This window comes from Terrapene carolina, unplaced genomic scaffold (genome assembly GCF_002925995.2).
Source record: "Terrapene carolina triunguis isolate 2854851 unplaced genomic scaffold, T_m_triunguis-2.0 Scaffold180, whole genome shotgun sequence".
Taxonomy (NCBI): domain Eukaryota; kingdom Metazoa; phylum Chordata; order Testudines; family Emydidae; genus Terrapene; species Terrapene triunguis.
Genome location: NW_020664531.1, coordinates 348,739 through 369,285, shown reverse-complemented (window position 1 = coordinate 369,285; position 20,547 = coordinate 348,739). Strand labels below are relative to the sequence as shown.

Below are 20,547 nucleotides of genomic sequence, written 5' to 3'. Positions count from 1 at the left end.
TATCTTGAATTTCCAAAGAAAGGGTGCTACATTGATGGCCAGTATGGCAGCAGCCACTCCATGGCTAAGACTTACTGCAGAGTGTAAACTGGGTTAATCATAAAGAGGACGGCCATCAATTGTTCTCCGTTTCCACTGAAGGTACGACAAGAAGTAATAGGCTTAATCTGCAGCAAGGGAGATTTAGGTTAATGGACTTGGACACACACACAAAAAAGAAATCACACACATAAAACGAATAATCCACAATATAGGAACACCCCTAGAAACAAAGAAAAGAGCCCCCACGTGGGAATTCCATTTTAGATCATAACACAGATTCTGCACCTAATTTCACCAAAGCTGTATTTGACCCACAAACTTGTCAATTCATGACACACTGAACCTGTGCTAATGTCCTGGTCTCATACCTTTAGTTCTCTTATGCCAAACTACTGTAGAATAAACCATCCTAGATGATGGCACAGCATAGTGTGCTGGGCAACGAGATGCTCTCTTTTACCGTTATGGTCCTGCTGCATTGACTAGCATATACAACAGACTTTCGAGTGCTTCAGCCATTCAAGAGAGAAGTACAGGGGTTTCTTTTAAGAACTGTAAACTGTATGTTAATTAGTAATTAGAGAGAGGGAAAAGATGCATTAGTTTTTTGTATGTTACTTAGTGAATTTCAATCATTCAGAGAAAGAAAAGGAAAAGATGCATGAGTTCAGTCTATTGCCTTAACAATTCAGAATTATTCTCTACAACAGATTTATAAATACATTCTCTAGTCTGTGTTAGAAGTCCCAAGAGATGGGTCATCTAGGACTTTCCTAGGGAAAGTATTATGCAGCCTAATAGATCTGTGTCAGGAACTTTCCCCTGATACTCAGCCGTTTGTAAAAGTAATTATTTTATAATCTTTCACTTGTATATCACCTTTAGCATGAGACAGATGTGTCAATGATCATAAAACTCTTATTCAGAAAATTAGTTATTCATACAATTAAGGTAATCTGGCTTTCTTTTTCAGTGACAGGTTTATGTGTGTGTGTGTTAACCTTTATCAGTGAATAACTGTGACTCATCAGTAATCAGACAGGATGGCACAGATTACATTGGGTACAATAGACAGTAATGTTATTAGGCAGATTGTGACATTAACAGGAATGACAAAAACAGGACGTTAGCTCATAATGAATATGATTTAAAGGGTCTTGGGTTTGGAGATTTGCCTAACTTGAGTTCATGTCCTGTTCTTGAGGTAATAACCATACAATGGGAGGGCAGTGGGCAGGTCAGTACAGGAAGAATGAGATATTCCCACCCTCCACTAGTTTGGGGTCACACCTTGAGTGAGTGTGAGTAATTCCTAACCCTCCCTGCCAGGGTCGCAGCAAAGTCTTCAGCTGCAGAGGATGTGGAGAGGATGGTGATGAAGTATATGCCTTGTGCTGGCGACCAAGCATGGGCCCGTCACTACACCCATGGGCAGATGATGCTCTTTAGCTCAGGTCAGTAGCTCATCTAGGAGAAGCACAACTCTGAATACAACTCCTGCACCCATATCAGCTGCTAAGCTTGTGGCATCTGTTGCACCAGCGCGGAACAGCTGCACGGATGAGAGTGTGGGAAGGGCTCTGCACAAACCTCTCTCACTTAAATCCATTCATAGTGCAGGTTGTTCAGCTACCTCATTTAACCCAATCAACTCACTGGAGTCCTGTGGTGATGGGGAAGTGGTGACAGGGACAGGTAAAGGATGCTGCTGGCCATCCTTAGTCACAACTCTGCACACAGGCGGCCTTAAGGTGATGGTCATTGTCAACAGATCAGGGCACACATGGAGTTTGTATCCTCCTGACGTGACAGAGGCCTTTTTAGGCACAGCGCTGCTCTCCCTAGTCCTGAGAAAGGGGACTGAAAAGGAACCCTACATACAACCTGCCCTTTCAGTACCTGTCAGGCTACTGCTCCTACCTGGTCAGCCAAGTAAGCAGTCAAAATAAAACTAAGATTTACAGATTGACATTGGGGTCATGGAATGTCAGAACCCTTCTTGACAATGACCAAGGACCGGAATGAACAACAGCCCTTATTGCCAAAACACTGAAGAGGTATAACTAGGGCCCCACCAAATTCACGGTCCATTTTGATCAATTTAAATGGTCAGAGGGTTTTTAAATTGGTCAATTTAACCTTTTCAGCTGTTTACATCTGAAATTTCACTGTGTTGTAACCCTGGGGGTCCCAACCCAAAAGGTACCAGGAAGTGGGTCTGAACTCTCCTCCCTCTTCCGCCCCCCCTCACCCCTCCGAGCTGCCATGCAAGGGAAGGACAAGTCCTGTCCCTCCCCAACCCAGCAGAGACTCGCAGCTAGGCGCCCGCTGGCTGGGGCGCTTCCAGGAGCAGGGGGAGATTGGACCCACCTCCACAAGTCTCCTCCAGCTGCAGGAACCTCTGGGGCTGGAGCTTCCTGCAGCAGGGGAGGCACTTTGAGGTGGTCTAATCTCCCCCCGAGAGCGCAAGCGGCACTGCAGGGGAGATTAGACTTCTCCAGCCCAGCAGGGACTTGCAGTTAGGAGCCCCCTGGCTAGGGTGCTCCCAGCAGCAAGGGGAGATCAGATTTCACGGGGAAAGGCTTATTTCACAGTCCATGACATATTTTTCATGGCCATGAAATTGGTAGGGCCCTACGTATAACACAGACATCACTACCCTCAGTGAAACCAGACTTGTTGATGAGTCCCAGCTTGAGGATGTGAGAGCAGGCTACACCTACTACTGGATTGGCAAGGCCAAGGATGAGCTGAGACAGACAGGGATAGGGTTCGCTATATGGTCTCATGTTGCCCGCAAGCTTGACTTGCTCCCCAAGGAAGTCAATGACCAACTTAGGATGCTCTGTGTAAACTGGTCCAGAGACCAGTATGCCACCATTATCAGCATCTATGCAACAACAATGACTGGTACAGATGAGATCAAGGAGACATTATAAGAAGATCTCAGCAGGGTCATCACAGGGGCCACACCAAGACAAACTCATTGTCCTTGGAGACTTTAATGCTCAAGTGGGAGCTGATTCTGACATGTGGAGCACGGTGCTAGGCCAGTTACTTCTCCTCAAGTGTGCTGAGTTCAATCTCACTATTACCAACCTGGCCAGCATCTTCCAACAGGCCAACAAATATATGACAAAATGGATGCATCCCAGTTCAAAACAGTGGTACATATTGAACTATGAAATTGTAGGGTCTAAAGCAGGGATCTCAAACTCAAATCACCATGAGGGCCACACGAGGACTAGTACATTGGCCCGAGGGCCACATCTCTGAAACCTTTTCGTACAACGAAACAAAAGTATAGTCAAAAATGAAAAAAATGAAGAGTAATATAGAATGCTATTAAAAGTCAATGCATTAACTTTTTAAAAATTGTAATGCAAAAAGTCAGTGCTAATTTTGACAGTCATTTCATTTTTGGCCACTTAGCTGGCAGCGTTTTGCATCAACCAGAGCACCAATATTAGGTTTGATATCCTGAGACGAAACCAATCTCAGTGTTGCTTGAAAGTGTTCATCAGTGAGCCTTGACCTTAACACGGATTTGTTAATCTTCATGGAAGAGAAAAACTGTTCACATATATCTGTACTTCCAAACATTGCCATTACTCTTGCGGAAGCAGAGAATAACATGGGAAATCTTTCTTGTGAAAGAAACCGGTAGAATTCTGGAATTCCAACATCTGTATACTTCTGCTTCAAAATGGTATCACGCTGAAGCTCCATTAACTCCATCTGCATTTCCTCTGCAACATTGTCAATTTCCACAGCAAATGGTGTGGAAAAAAGTTGAAAATGTGGTTCAAGTGCCTTGAAATCTTTAAACCGCACATCAAACTGTTTGTGTAAGTTAGAAATGATATCTGCATATTCTTTCAAGGATTTGGGTTCAAGTTTTCCTAAGGAATTCAGAGTCGAGAAATGGACCAAATTGCCAACAGTCAGCTGTTGCCCCCTCAAAGTAAGCTTGACTTTGAATGACTTAACACTGTCATACATCTGTGTTATCACCTGTTTTCTACCCTGAAGCTTCAAGTTCAGTGCATTCAGGTGATCAGTTACATCTGTTAGAAAAGCAAGGTTGCAGATGAAAGTGGAATCAGCAAGCTGTGGAACCTCCTTGTTTTTTATTTTCATGAAGGAATCAATCTCCTGTCTAAGTGCAAAAAAACACTTCAGAAGTTTCCACGACTCAGCCATCTAACTTCAGTGTGATACAGAAGTTCCCCATATTCGCTGTCCATACTTGCTAGAAAAGAAGTGAACGGTCTGTGATTCAGCCTTCGTGCACGTATAAAATTTATGGTTTTAACAACTACATCCATAACTTCCTTCATGTGTAGACTTTTACTACACAGGGCTTCTTGGCGCAAAATGCACTGTATACTGGTGAAGCTAATTCCTGGTATATTGAGGCTGTTCAGTTTGGTCTTCAATAATCCAACCACACCAATGTTTTCAGAGCACATTGATGGCGCACCATCGGTAGCCAAAGATACGAGTTTGTTCCATGGCAGTGCAGCTTTCTCAATGCACTCTTCCAGTCCTTGAAATATGTCCAGTCCCGTCCCGGTACCCTTCAGTGACATTAAGTCTAGCAATTCTTCAGTTATATTCAAATTACAATCCACACCTCTAATGAACACTGCACACTGTGCGGTATCTGATACATTTTTGAATGCTTGGGCTTGACAATGCTGTTACTTAACTGTGGGGATTTTAGGGAACTAAGATGCACAAATGTAATTGAATTTTAATGGAATTTGAGCACATTTCCCTCAGTTGCCTTTAACGATCCCAGAATTAGTTCCCATTCCCCCTCATTCCTCCTCCTACAAATGGACAAAGAAGCTTTTGTAATACACCAGTGCTATCTAGTGGGCACTAAAAGTCCATTATCTGGTGAGCCTTGGTCTTGTTTATCATCGTGCCCCATACCCTGTGTGACTTTCAGAACTGGAGGGAAAAGTACTTTGTCCTCTTAAACAAGCAACAAATCCAGCTAGAACCTGCAGGGGAAGCTAAAGCAACTTGTATTAGCTGATCCCAGTCCTTGGAAAGCCCAGTGCCTTCAGAACTCTCTTGCTGTCCTGTGTGATCAGCAGCAGACTGCTGGCTCCTGGCGTTTCTGGATGAACTTCAGCGCTGGCCCGGGAGGGGCTGTTGAACCATTGACCAACTCCTTCACTGCTAACTTAAGTCTGGACTGAGCTCCTGCTTCTGTGCTCCACTCGCAGAATTCGCTTGGCCAGCACTGCCTGTTGCGAGCCCTTGCTACAGCCTGACACCTTGTGGCTCATTAGCTGCCTTCGTGCACAAGTTTGGCATTGATGGCAGAGAGCACAAGAGCACCCGGCTCAGGGTGTTTAAAGACATCATGAGTGGCTTCCCTGCTGTTCGAAGGACTTCACTCTCTGGGGGCTGGAGCATGCACCCTGGGAGCTGGGCCGCGATTTTGTTTCCCAGCTTTGCATTTCAATGGCGCCAGGTGGCCGAACCTGATGGGCACTCTGTACATGACAGGAAGCTGACATGGGGACTGATGGGCTAAGAGCCATTGGCCCTGAGCATGCACTGAACCTCACAGAAGGCAGCTGGCAGCACCTTTCCGCCTCAGGTCACAGCCCAGAACAGCAAGGGGCTGGGATGAAGGTTTTGAATCCCCACCCCCCCCTTGTGTCATCTCTCTGTTAGAACTTCCTTTGTGCGGAGCTGAGGTGTCTTCTCCTCCCACTGAGACCAGTGGGATCTCAGGGTGCTTTCCCTGCAAGGCGCTCACACAATCCCAGTCTTCCCCTGCATCCAGGTGAAAGAGCGCACCCTAGTCTCTTTTGCAGGTTCGGGTCTATTCCACTGTCTTGTCCCCGGACCATCTCCCGGTGCCATTTGGCCACCTTAGGTTTTTGTAGTTTCTCTAACCATGAAACACAGCTGTGAGCTGAGCTTCACATCCCAGCAGCCTATTGGGCCAGAGCTGTCAGCTGTCTTCTCCAGGCCTGACACCTTAGGCAGCTTTTGGAGGGGGCCGAGTACGTACTGAGAGGTGGCTCAGCACCTTGGAAGATTAGGCCTTACTGGGGAAGCAATGGGAGTTGTTAAACTTGAAGGATAATGAAAACTACAGAGAATATGCTGGACTCCAACAGCTTTATTAATGTGAACGCAACACCTTCATTAACACCTGTAGCTAGAACCACCACAATACATCAGCAAATTCACATCTCGGAAGACATCAAAGCAACTCTAGTGCATCAGACACTGCAGTGCACAGTAAAGGGAGTGCTCAGAGCAGTGGAGGGGCAGGTCACTGGACTGCCATGCGTAATCCAGAATGGTCACAAGTCTGCCTCCATTTTCACAAATATTAGCAAAAAAATAAGTTGCAAGTCAAATAGAGATCCACAGCATCACTAATAGCAAAGTGAGGTAATAAAACCAAACAACTTAAAAAAAATATTTTAAGGTTGACAGTGTCACTTTAGGCCGTCAGCTTCAGTTTTCACGCGAGGTAAGTTTTCTTTTTAGAAAACATTCATATTTATATTTTTCTTTAATCAAAGGCCTTTTGCCTTCATCTCAAGAAAATGGAAAAAACATGACATGCAAGAAATGACTGCGTGAAGGCTGTCACTGTACCAAGATCCTGCATTTCTAAGGCAGCACCCTTTGAGAGCAACGTGAAGAATTCCATTTTAACACCTCCACATCCCTTTGGAAAAATGACAGATGCATGTAGCTTCCAATTTGGCCCCTGTGTACAAGTGTAACTACACCAATAGCATGGCAAGGGAAGTTTCAGTTAAGGTAGGCAGGGTAGCGTTTCATACACATTGTCCTGGCAGTACAAGCCGGTAATAACCGGAAGAGCTTCTATAGAATGAATTCACAAGCAAGACATAACAGTGCTTGTTAAGGGCAGAACATTCAAAACTACTCAGCACTGGTTTCTTTCTTCTCTTATTGAAGTTAATGGTAACATTCCCATTGAGCACAGATAGGACAACACTGAAAATCCCACCTTAAATCTTTCACTCACTCAAAGATTACGAAGTATTAGCGTGTAGTGGGGTGGTTATTTTTTTAACCGAAAACTCAACTTCATTGCTAAGTACAGTTTGTTTGATCTATTTTACCTGTTTGCCTCCCTGTTGAGGTTTTTTTCCAGCTTGTCTAAGACACTCCCCTGCAGTGTGCATTTTTTTTTTTTTTAAAACAGTCAGGATTATCTGCAAAACGCTTCAAACACACTTAGTGTGACCTGATTAGGAAAGGAGGGACTGAGTCATCAACTCGAGCATCTACAGCGTTTTTTCCTTTCTCAGCAAACAGGAGAAGGTCATAAAACCAGAAATATTTTGTGCATTGCTGAATATCCATAGCAGAAGATTTTAATTCTATTTTTAATCAGGGTGGACTCCACACATTTTATCATAAAACTAGTGAGGATAAAATTTCCCTCCTTCCAAAGATGGCATTGTATTTGCTCCTGCAAAGTACGTCCATGTGTAAAGAAGTCATTGTGAATGCAAAATAGACCAGTTTGGGACTCAAGTACCCATTTGGCTACACAATGCATATTCCGCAGGCACGTTTCCTGTTTGTGCTCACGTGTATTTAAGGCCTGATCCAAAGCCCAATGAAGTCAAAGGGAGGCTTTCCATTGATTTTTATGGGCATTGGATCAGGCCCATATTTTGTAGGCACAACTTAGAAGCACCTCAAAGTAAAGATACTACTAATTAGGTCTGGCTGACCTGATTTGGATTAAAAAAACCTAATCAAACAAACAACATACCCCATCCTGCCCATCCCCAATCTCTAATTGAACCATACCTGCTGTTCAGATGAGTTTGGTTAAAGTTTTATTTGGCCATTATTTTAGATTTATTATACGGTCTATAATTTATAATATATGTGCTTGGTTTTGGAGTTTATTCCTCCAGTGCCAATGTGGACAAGGGCTGCTGGCTTCCCATGAAGTATGTTCGGGAGACAACAAAACATTCTGAAGAGGGCTTTATTGCTATTATAACAGATGTGTGTTGTAATTAGAATATAATACAGGGAGACAAAGGTATTGCTTCAGTTTTTTCTCTATGCATGCTGATGACTTGGCGCTTTTCAGGACTGCAATTTCTTTATGGCAGGGACCAAATCTTGCCATGTATTTGTACAGCAACTAGCACCATGGGGTCTCTGGGCACTACTGAAAAACAACAAATAAATAATATCACAGTTGCATGGTTGCCATTTGCTATTTCCTAACACCATGCTATAATTGGCATTACTATATTGTCCCTGTTTCTATAAATGTATTATTTATAGTTTCTATTAATTAAATTAATACATTTCATTTATTCAGAGTGGTCCATTCTCACACTGAGTCACATGCAGAATTCTCATGAACATTAATAGGGGTTATGGGCATGCCTCAGTGTGCCAGTGAGCCACTGTGCTCAGAAACAGAGGAGCCAAGGACTGGTTATGGGGAAAGGATCTTGAAAAGGGGCAGGTGATGCAGTGGGTTAAAGTATTATACTAACCTTTCGCCTCTGGAAAACTGGGTTACAACCTGGCATAAGGCAGCAGAGAAATCAGTTTAGTGATCTCGGCATAACGCCCAGTGAGAGGACAGATTCCGATCTAATTTATTCTGTGTTTAAACCAGTGTAAATGCCATTGTAAGTAATGGATTTGGCTTACACTGGTGTAAAATAACAGAATCTGGCCCACAGCCAATACACAAAGTATCGTTCAGGGCAATTACTCAGGGAAGGGACAAGACTGGAATATGTGAAGTTTTGCAGGTCAGGAGTGTGGTGCTATAACACCTTTGGAGGTAGAGAGGCTTGTAGAGCAGCTCTATGCCTCATTCTAGACAGTGCTATAAATCTCTTGCTCTCATATATATTAAAAAGAAGAAGGAACTAAAATTATATTTAATAAATTGTAACTTCTGCAGTCTCATTGGGCCTGCTTCCCTGGAAGTCAATGACAAAACCTCCCATTGACTTCTGTGGGAGCAACACGTCTGAATGCTCTTTGCCTGGTAGCTTTAAGTTTGACTGGAAAGATGCCATGTACTGGGGACAACCCAATGCATCATCCAGTTCTGCCATGTTAAATATCTCACACAGCATAAAACACTTGTGGGACCCAAGCTCCTGAGCAAAGCCCCATGGATTTTAATGGTAAGAACCAATCAAATAGAAGTTAACTGCCAACAAGCTGCTTTAGGGTAACACTAAGCTGCAGCTCTACTCAGCCTCTGACTACCACATTCCCTTTCTCATAAAGAGCGGCCTTAGGAATGGATTTTCGCCGGCCGTTCACAGTGCTGCTGAATCTCCTCTGCGAGGTCGAGGCACCGCAGGATGCGCCACTTCTCAGCGGCCAGCTCTTCTCTGGAGACCTGGCCCAACAGTTTTTTGGCAAAGAGGTTCTGATCTTGCATGAAGAGGCCCACAGCAGACTTTGGGGCCTCAGGGAGGTTCTCCAGGCAGCCACTTTTGAAACAGAAGTTGATTTTCTTATCACGTCTCAGCCCTGGTCCCCTTTCTTCAATCCATGTCAGAGGTCTAATGTGAGAGAGTAGAAAAACAAAGGACATTGAGGAAGAAATAAACCCACAGGGTTATTCCATTTTCCCCATCACTGGTTAACAGTAAATGCCCATCTAAAATGTTTTAAATCTTTGATACAGATGTAAGCCAGGGCCTGAATAAGCTCTCCCCTAATGTCTTTTGGTGAACTGGGAAAAGACCTCAGGAGTAGACTAAATTTGCATAGACACACCTATTTTGCCTAAGTGATCAGAAGACAGACCTGCTTTGCCAAAGGGATCACTTTTGGCTATTCTGGGTGTTACGTTACACCCCATATTCTTCATAGAAATATGGTTATAATATAAATATGGCATAACTAAGATATACTTTATGCGAGGTGGCTCATGCAAGATATCATTCAAAAGGTTGTGATCTACTGAATGTGTTTATCCAATTTGTATGCACGTATAATTTTTTTATCTGGAGCTAGGAATATTGACCATCTATGTGTATTTCAAATGTGCTACTTTGGGTGACACCTAATACTAGCCCTTCAGGTACAACAATGAAAAAGTCAGACAGGGCTGATGACCCATCAGCAAGGACAATGGCCTGTGAAAGAGCTTAGTCTTCCTGTGGACGCTTCAAACAGCCTGCGAGTAATGGCTGCTATGACCCCGGAGAGACATGTGACTGAGTCACCTGGTACTTTTCCACTATACGGGAATGGGGACCAAACAAAGGATTCCCGCCTTAGGTAAATCCTTTTTAAGGGCTGGGGAGGTGGTTGATCGGGACTCTCCTCCATTGCCTACCCAAGAAGAAGGACTGCTGAAAGAACCTGAAAGGACAAAGGAACTAACCTGAAAGGAAAAGCAGGGATGAGTCCAGACTGAGACAGGGGTCCAGTCTGTAAGAAGAAATAACTGGAACTCTCAGCTACTGAAACTCTGCAACTTACCTAAAATAACCTTTAGGTGAGGAATTACTTCTTGGAACCAGTCGCTAAGATCTTATGGTTAGTATGCATGTTTTATTTTATTTGCTCAGTAATCTGCTTTGTTCTGTTTGCTATCCCTTATAATCACTTACAATCTGCCTTTTATAGTTAATAAATTTGTTTTGTTTATTATTAAACCCAGTTTGTGCAATTTCTAATTGGGTGGGGGAGAAAGAAGTTCTGCACATCTCTCTTCACATTGAGGGAGAGGGAGAATTTTTATGAGCTTGCGCTGTGCAGATCTTTCTATACAGCGCAAGACAATATTATTTTGGGTTTATTTCCCAAAGGGGGTGTGCAAGTGAGTGCTGGGTGAATCCCCTCACACAGTGCTGACTTCAGTCTGTGTCTGCAGCTGCGTGTGGCCCTACCTGTCTCTGTGTGTGTGTGCGCGCGCGCTGTAGGAGGCCGGAGAGCTAATTCAGCAAAACAGGGAGAGAGAATCCCGGTGGTGGAGCAGGAGGGGCTGAATGAAACCCCAGTACATCACGTGGCATCCCGGATGGGGGGTCTAACCCATCACACTGGCTTAAAATTCACTTTAGTCTTAGACACAGGGGTAATGAAATGTTATTATGCTTATTGTATGAGTAAAGGGCAGCAGAACTGTATTTAATATGCCCTAATTGAGGGGTCACCCTAAATTAACATCACTTGCTAAGTAGGAGCCAAATCCAAGTGAAAGTCAGAGAGGGTGGGGACAGATGTTCCTACCTGGTGGTGTGGATTTCTTTAAAGGGTCCTAAAAGCCATTTGATCCTCCGCCTCTAGTGTATAAAGGCAGAGCTGACTAGACTCAGTTGAGAGACCTGGTTTCTTCTCAGTGATCACTACAGCTAAAAACACTGACAAACTCATTTAGGGTCTGAGCCTAAGGCCTGATAGCATGGACAGTGTTGTGGTGCAAGACAACATAGAGGGAGCATCAGCAGTGAGGTTCTCTGCTGTGCGGTGAAATCACTAAGGGCTGAAATCACTAGGGCAGGGCTAGGCGGAGGAAGCTCAGAACATGGCATCGCAGCTGAAGGCAGAAGCGGTGGAAGCAGCAACACTGGCAAATGGTGACAGAGGTGGCAGCAGCAGCATTGAGCAGCTGTAGAGACGGCAGTGTCATGCAGTGGCATCGCTGGGTTGGGTCTCAAGTTGGTTCTGTTTGGTAATGCTGAGTGGAACCCCTAGATACTGAACCCATCCTGTGTTGCTGACAACATCGCCTGGCAGAAGGGTTACACATGGTGTATTCAGGTAACAGGCTCGAAGAGCAGTAATTAATGTAACACGGAAGGACTGGGTCTTGAGGTTACAGCAAAGGATTTTGAGTATAATCCCTGGGTACTATTCCCAACTTCTGCCTTTGATTCACACTGTGACCTTGGCCAAGTCCTGTAAACTCTCCCCACCTCAGTTTTCCCATCTGTATAATGGGGCAAATAATATCTAACCACCTCACAGGAGTGTTGTGAAGCTTAGTTCATTAGTGTCAGTAGAGTGCTTTTTGATTCTTGCATGAAAGTTGCTGTACATGTGCAAAGAAGAGAAGGTGCCAAGTTCCTGCTGAAGATACCTAAATAGCATGGCTAATCTGCTCCTGTATCGTTACATTACTCACTTCTTGTTTGCAGTCTGAAAATGTGCTGTCATTCTGGAATAACTCTTTTCTTTCTGTTCCTCTCTAGTGGCTGAGGTGACAGTGAGGTCTCCGAAGAGGTCAACGAGCCAAGTCAGGCGGGCAATTCCGCTGAAAGCTGGGAAACCTGATCGCTCTTCATCCAAGGGACCACCTATAGGAATAAGAATGAAAGGACTTGAGATGTGGGAAAGGAACCCCCACCCTAATCAACTACATGGAGTCAAGCAAGGGGAAAGCTCTGAGGGTCAGTCTGGGATGGGAGCCTCGCGGTTGGGACCCCAGTAAATCTAATCTGCTGAAAAGGATCATTTGATGAGCTACACAACAGGATATGCTGCCCCTTTTCTGTTGTTCTTAAAGGTTGAAATCTATCAAACAAACCTTTCAAGTCTCTCTTGCCCTCCTCAAATCCTGATAACTCAAGGAAACTCTCCCACTATAGCATGTGTGTGCCATCTGTCCCATTTGGGCCAGGACCATCTCCGGTTTCTGCAGTCTTGGCCAACGACCCAGAAATCTGCTTGGAGCTTCTATTGGGACCAGGTGGGAACTTTGAAGCTGCCTGTTTATCCCCCTTTTCCAGCCTGAGCTGCTCTGCCCTATGCTGAGGGCTGCAAGAGCCAAACAGAGGGCAGCAAAGAGCACTGCCGGGGAAAGGCAGCAACCACCTACCCAGCCAGCTGTTACAGCTGATGAAGATGGGCGGGCAGAAGAGGGCATGGGAAAATAATTGCCACCCAGATCTCCATCTGAAGGCAGAGAGGAAGACAGACATAGATACAATGAGCGTGCAGGAAAACCCTAAGGATATATTGGGGAGCACTAGTATATGGGTTCACACAAGGGGATGGGGGAATGAAACCGTTAATCTCTCCCACTTCTTCGAAGACAAAAACAGGGGAGGAGCCTGGGGGTCCTCAGTGGACAGTGGGGTGATTTTCAGCAGCTCTCCATCCTCTCTGGAGACCAGGTGAGGATGAGGGGGCTAAAGGGACCTCCCCAAGTCACTGATACCCCAATGCAGAAAGAGAGCAGACGACAGCTGCGAAGATACTAGAGGGGAACAGGCTTGCTGTCCTCCATCAAAGATACTGGGGAGGGAGTAGCAGGCCACAGAACCTTTCTCCGACACAGGCAACTGCCAGTAGAGGGAGACGGTTGTTTGAAGGTCTCTCTGGATGGGTCCTGACTCCATGACTCAAACTACTACAGAACAAGCCCTCACATGAGTGAGTGAGTGAGTGAGTGAGTGAGTGAATGAATGAAGTTGCTGGCATCTCAGCAGGACAGGCAGCCTGAGTTTCTTTAACAACCGACCTGTGAAATGTAACGTTCCTTTCACAAGCTCCTTTCCAGCCACCTCCTTTTTCAGCTGCTTGTACTCTTCTGTCAAAAGTTCAATGTGCTCCACATGGAGGATTTTACCTGTCATTGAGAAAACGAAGATCAAATGGGATTACTAAAAGCTTTCTGCATGAATCCAAATCCACTTCTAGGCAGTAAACCTTTTAGCAATCATCAGTGTGAGCACACTTCAAACAGCCTTATCCGTGGCTGGCAGAATGGTGCCAAGACAAATCGTCAAGACATTGCACTAGGGATCCAATTTTGGTTCATTGTTCTCAGGGGGCCACACCTACAGTCCACAGTTACAGCAACTTTAGCAAACAACGGCAGCATTTTAGCGATTGACTTTAGTAGGAATTGTGCGAATGAACCGACCGTAATACGGTGTCTTGAAAGTTGAGGCACTAGCCTTCAATATGCAGCTTGGGTGAAGTCCTAAATCTTAGACTGAGAGTTCTGTGGAGCAAGCCCTGTCCTTGTGCAATGCCTCGGATAATGGAGCCCTGCACCTTGTTTGAGGTTCTTAGGCACTACCACAACAGATGTAATCTAACGTCCTTGTACAAAGCTAGTTACAACTTTGACATTAAGGATCATCACCTTTCTGCTCAGCCATCTCCCAGAGCTCACGTGCTGTGCTAGTGGACAGCGCCATGGGGTACTCGACAAGGACATGTTTCCCAGCCTCCAAGAACATCCTAGAAGATATGAGAGAGAGAGAGAGAGAGAGAGAGGTCTTTAAAAGATGCCACCTTATTCATCTCTCTTCCTCTGAACAAACTCTTTCTTACTCTAGCAGCCAACCCCATCTCTAGGGATGTGGAAATAGCATGAATGAATGTGTTGAGAGTGGGGGTAATAAAAGGCATTTTCTTAGGGTACATCTATACTGTGATTAGACACCCATGGTTGGCCCATGCCAGCTGACTTGAGCTCACAGGGCTCGGGCTAAGGGGCTGTTTAATTGCAGTGTAGACATTCAGACTCAGGCTGCAGCCCATGCTCTGGGACCCTCCTACCTTGCAGGGTCCTAGAGCCCAGGCTCCAGCCCAAGCTGGTTAAGTCACATGCCTAGCAGATTTGGATTCTATTTCTGCCTCCACCACGGACGTCTTGCATGACCTTGGGCAAGTCACTTAGTCTCTCTGTGCCCCAGGTCCGTATGAGGAGGATACTGCCCTATCTCACAAGATTGTTTTGGCGCTTAATTCATTCATGTTTGGAAAGCTCGATGAGATCCTTAAGCAGGTGCTTCAGAAATTCAGGTTACTAGGGAGAAGATGGCATGGATGAGAGTGTCAGGAACCAGTTGGTAGGGAGGGGAGGGGAGGAATTGAAGGAAATGGTATTTTCTGAATCCAATTCTTGTATTTCCTCCAAAATACATGTAAATCCAACAGTACTAATACATGCATGCAGCAGAGCACCTGTCTCATTTTACCTCAGGTGGGTAAACCTCACAGTCACATTTACTTTGAGAATATGGGGATTATTTTACATTGCTAACAAAGAGGAATGTTTCTAGACACGAATTCATTCTTTGATACAGCACGTTCCATTGCATAGCAGTGCCTAATGTAAGGAAGTAACAAGCAGAGAAGAGGAAAAGAGAGACACATACCTGACATTCTCCTCATGGCTTTTGTTGTCAGTGCTGATGATGGCCGCCTGGATCTCTTTGTTTCCCAGAGCATCTTGCAGACTAATCTGCTTGACCTCGTTAATATTACCGAGGGTTCTTCTAGTTGTTCAATAGAAAGAAATAAAAAAAACAAAATATCACAACCACAGGCCGCGCTCCCCAATTATTTTTGGAACCTCAGTCATAGACCAAGATCCCATTGTGTTAGGTGCTGTACAAACATAGATCAAAAAGATAGTTGCTGCGCCAAACAGCTTAAGTACAAGACGAGACAACGGGGATACAAACAGACAAGGGAGCAAAAGAAAACAGACAATATCGGTCAGTTTAATGGACAGTGGTCACAGCACACCAGTGGCCTAATCATTGTAGGAATCATGGCAAAGGAGAGTTTAAGGAGGGATTTGGAGGAGAGATGAGGAGGATGTTTACAGGGAGCTCCTCCCAACATGGGGGGCAGCAGAGAAAAAGCACATAGATGCTTGTTTGAAAATTTAACAGCTGGGTGGTGAAGACTGGCATCATTGCTAGAGAAGAGGCAGGAGTCAACATCTTAATAGTGTATGCGAGATGAAGGTAGGATGAGGATAGGCCATAATGGCCCTTGAAAATAAAGATGAGTCATTTGTGTTTGATGTACTAGAGAAGGTGAAGCCAATGGAGGGACATAAAGAGAAGGGTGACATGGTCAAAGTGACATGCTAGGAGAATTACCTCTGTAGCAGCATTTTGAATTATGTGTTAGACTGGCACCGTTTCCCAATAGAAGTGGTGGAAGCCAAGTATTGCTTGGGTCATTCATTAGTAGATCTAGCACTAGAAAAAACACCCTAGGAACAAGGTTGCATTGGCAAGGAGATGTAATGGATGGCCTAATAAGTCTTTTCTGTCTCAAACAGATATGATTAAATATAGCTGGAAAATACATCCACAACCCGAGATCCCCGTACGTTCCACATAACTATTTTAAACCATTATGCTTTGTTGCTATAGTGCAGAAAGCCTGATAGGAATGCTCTGAGATAGCAGCACTGTTGTGCAGATTTACTTAAGTTTCAGCCACATGGTTGCTGAGAATAAATGATACTGCCACCTAAAAGGTAACCTTATTGCACAGCCTACATTATGATTTGTTCTTCAAAATCCACATCTGGCTTCAAAGACAAATTTTACAGCAGAGTCGCCTTACCAGAGTTCTACAGATGAATTACTTATAGACACTGGCCCAACAGTGCAGCTGCTTAAAGCCTGTGCCATCCTACAGCAGAGTTCAGTCATTTGGTTACATTTCGAGTCTCTTTTAAAGGCCTGATCTTACAGGGCTCTGAGCTCCCTCAGCTTTCCCTGAGCTAAGTGAGAACTGAGGTGCACAGCACCTCATTAGAGACACTCAGCATCTCTCTGGACTGAGTCCTAGAGCTGCTTGAATGATCTCATTGAGGCACTTTGCAAAGCTTCCTGCAATCATTAATCAACCTAACCTATGGACACTACGCGCTGTCACATAAACCGCATTTACTGTGCACCCAGCAGACCTCCTTGAATTATTATATCGGAGAAATGTATCTTCTAAGATGAGCCTGGAAAGTTATACATGCAAAGGGGAGAGAGTACATGGAGGGCAAAAATAATCTCTACACCATGCTCATTAAAACACATAACTGAAATAGCTAACCTGGATACAAAGCCAAACAGTTTCAGGTGCTCAGAAGGGCTGGAAGGCATCGGATTCAGCATGTCTCTTATCCGCACAGATCCAGCAATTCCGATCCCCACCACCACAGTGCCAAACATTTTGTTAGCCTGAAACAAAACAAAAATAGATAAGTCTAGAAAAAAATGCATTCTGTTAATATGCTCCCCTTCCCCTGCATTATACTCCCACACTTCAGCATCCAGGCAGCTTGCCAAAGACACCCTGATGTGTTGCATGAGCCTGAGTGCACTCATATCTTATTGAAGTCCATGGGATTTGAGGATGATCAGCACCTCACAGGACTGGGGCCTGAAGACTCTTGTAATTGACAGCCAGTATGTCAGATCCACAGTACAAGGCTGTTCTTTCCCCAAAACGGATAGGTAAATCTTAGAGAGGACAGGGATCTTCTTGTTATATAGCACCTTTTGCACGGACTGATCCCAAAACATTTTGCAAAACTAACAACATTTGACACAAACTATATTCAGGGTTCACTCCCTGAGCCTCTGCAATGCAGCTTTCTCTGGACTGAAACAAAGAGCGTACAGCAATGTTTCACAAAACTTTAGGGCAGGAAGTGAAGAATGCCCTTTTCCAGTTGAAACTGCTGGAGAATTTTAGAGATGCAAAGGGTAATGACCTAACTTATAATTTGGCTGGAATACTGGGGTGACATCTCTACTCTTCTGAAAAGCACCATGATCTCTTTAATGACAAGTGATCATGACCTCAGTTTTCCTTCTCACTGAAAAAACAGCACTTTCAGTGGCAGTCCCCTACTGTCATAAAGGAGCATTAGCAGGAGACAGTGTGATCCAGTGGTAGGGTCCTGAACCAGGAGTAGAGAGAGCTCAGTTCTATTCTCTGCTTTGCCTTTGACTCACTGTGATGATTTAGCCTTTGAGTGGCTGAGTATTCCCCCTGGGGATAATAATGCTTATTCACCCCATGTTCTGCTTCTTCTATTTCATCGCTCTGTCTTCTCCCCTTCTCCTTTGCTTGGTGCAATACAATCTGTTGATTAGTTACTTCCTTTCAAATCTTTCCTAAAACCTCATCTTTTCCTCAATGACTCTTGTCTGATGGGATCACAGCACAATATGGCACAGCTGCAGGCTCTCACTGCAATCCATTTCTGCGACTGCATTTTCTAACTGTACTGACAATGCTAAAGGTCAACTGCTACTAAGAAATTCTATCAACTGGCACTAAAGAGTCTCACGTTGCGTATGTTGCATCTGGGTTTTCGCCTCTATTTATGTATTGCTGTCACTGCCGATATGGCTCATTTCATGTTTACTGTCTGTTCTGTATTATCCAGTGAAGTGCTCCGACATACCGTCTTGCTTTAATATAAAGCAAGAAATGATTGATGTTGCAAGAGTCTCCATTAGAAGCACAGCAATGTGCAGTTACCAGAGGGTGGCATGTGATGTACTAGCTCGACTCACCAGGGAACAAAGATGCTGTTGAGCCCCAGGCTTGATTTTATTTGGCCCACAGAGAGATGAGATCAGAAAGATCACCACCAGCGTAACCCATTTCAAATGATCGACATTCCCTCTGAACAAATTCTGGGCCTGATTCGCATTTACACTAATGCTCCTATAATGCCATTTTCCATTGTCAGAGCCGTGTCCTGTGGGCGTAAATTACACTTACACTTGAAGGGCAGGGTAAATGAGACTTAAGTCCTCTGACAGAGCAGGTGGGGTATCACTTGGTATAATTTCAGTTGATGGTATATTACCCAGAAATCCTACAATACATTCTGTGCTAGCAAGCGTAGAGTCCACAGAAATGCCCACAACTGGTGAACAGTGGGGAGCTATGCCTTACTGATACGGCACAACACAATATTTTTTTCTATTTGAGAAATCAGCTAAAGAAAAAAATATTTGCACATTAAGGCCAAATTTTGTCCTCTGATACACTACAGGAGCTTCCTGGGTGTCTCAACACAGCCACAGAGTACCCCCTACATACAGTGTGGGCAGCCAGAGCTAATCACCCATTCGATGATGGCAGAATTCTGGCAACAGACCAGCTGGTGAAGAGCATGGATATGATGTGTCCATGTAGTTTTGGGAGCTGTTTTTAAGGCAACTGATGTCGGAGGCTGCTAATATTTTTTACTGCTTTCAGGTATCTCCTATCTCAGTTATATCTGCAAGCAAGAGTACTGCTCCAATGGTTGCTACGCTGTCTTGAAAGCTCTGTAGGCGTCTCACTCCCAAGCAGTGCCTTTCCCTCTCTAGCTGCTGAACTATATTTCAGTCCAGAAGGGGATAGAGGGAGGGAGCTGAGCCTCTACTCTCATTGCCAGAAACAAAATACTATTTTTCAACAGATGCATAGGATATTGCACATGAAGCCTACAGCTACCCTTTGAAAAATCTTCCCAAATTTTGCCCCATGTAAAATTAATGACCTCCCAAAGTAGACACATTTGGTAGAGGCAGGAAAGAAGCTTTCAACCCTGTAACAAATCCTGTTACTAAGCAACCCGTTGTCATAGCAACTAGCCATTCAGAGCAGGTCCCTAGCTCTTTAGGGCTTTAGAGGTTAAAAAGAACACCTCAGTCTTCACCCAGAAACTAACAGGCAGCCAATGTAGCCTGCACTTATATGTAGATAAAGGGAATCAATATGCCAGCATTACTGCTACTTGTATTTTATTCCTCTCAGTCCATTCACACACCAGATCCTGAAACTGTTCAACAACCAAAGAAAGATCAATCTGATGTTACTGGGCCGCCATGCATCTCTGAGAGCAGAAATCAGTCCAAATCATTATTTCTGTGATTAATTTTTTTTATTGGTTTTCATAAAGAAACAGACAGTGAAAAGTACAAAAAGGCAAATGTCTCACAGCCTGTATACATTTCCAAACACTGCATGCTTCATGGGATCTCCAACAGAATTATGCAATTTGACAATGTGTCAAAGCTGCAAGATCATATAATGCTACATAAGCATAAAAGTTAGAGGGGGGGGGGAAACAGTGTTAAAATAGAAGACATACATAAATAGGGAGGAAAGAGAAAGGGCTAGGTAGAATGGAGGTCTGGCATTCTTTGAGCCATCTCAAGATTTTTTTATCCAGATGTATGTAGAAATGTGGTCCAAATTTCTTCAAAACCATATAATTGTTCTCTACGATGATAAACTCCTCTTTCTTTGGCTTCTAACTCAGACAGGTCCAAATACCACGGCGCTATTCTAGGCAAAAGCCTACTCTTCCCCTTTTGTAAAACCACTCCCTTGGCGATCATTACAGCCCTCAAGAATAGGGTTGCCAACCCTCACCCACACCCCCTCCCATACCCCAACCCCCTGCCCCAGCCCTGAGCCCCCTCTTGTACCCAAACTCCCACCCAGAGCCTGTACCCCACATCCCATCCCACACCCCAAACCCCTGCCCTGAGCCACCTCCTGCACCCAAACTCTCACCCAGAGCCCACACACCCTCCCATACCCCAACCTCCTGCCCCAGCCGAGCCCCCTCCTGCACCCAAACTCCCACCCAGAGCCCACACCCCATCCCCCACCCCAACCCCCTGCCATGAGCCCCCTTCTGAACCCAAACTCTCACCCAGAGCCCGCATCCCCTCCTGCACCCCAATCACCTGCCCCAGC

The 20,547-nt window shown here is 44.7% G+C and overlaps 1 protein-coding gene across 1 annotated transcript in view; it reads right to left on the bottom strand.

The window, feature by feature from the left end:
- Positions 1–9,272: 9,272 nt before the first annotated feature.
- LOC113407032 (biliverdin reductase A-like) overlaps positions 9,273–20,547 on the bottom strand; it is a 44,293-nt gene continuing 33,018 nt past the window's right edge. Inside the window, exons 2-7 of the mRNA XM_026654116.1 lie at positions 16,885–17,012; positions 15,189–15,308; positions 14,168–14,265; positions 13,538–13,645; positions 12,200–12,371; positions 9,273–9,623 (exon numbers count right to left, since the gene is read on the bottom strand). Of these exons, the coding sequence (XP_026509901.1) occupies positions 9,350–9,623; positions 12,200–12,371; positions 13,538–13,645; positions 14,168–14,265; positions 15,189–15,308; positions 16,885–17,003 (891 nt within the window). The 5' untranslated portion in view covers positions 17,004–17,012 and the 3' untranslated portion in view covers positions 9,273–9,349. The remainder of the gene's footprint in view (positions 9,624–12,199; positions 12,372–13,537; positions 13,646–14,167; positions 14,266–15,188; positions 15,309–16,884; positions 17,013–20,547) is intronic.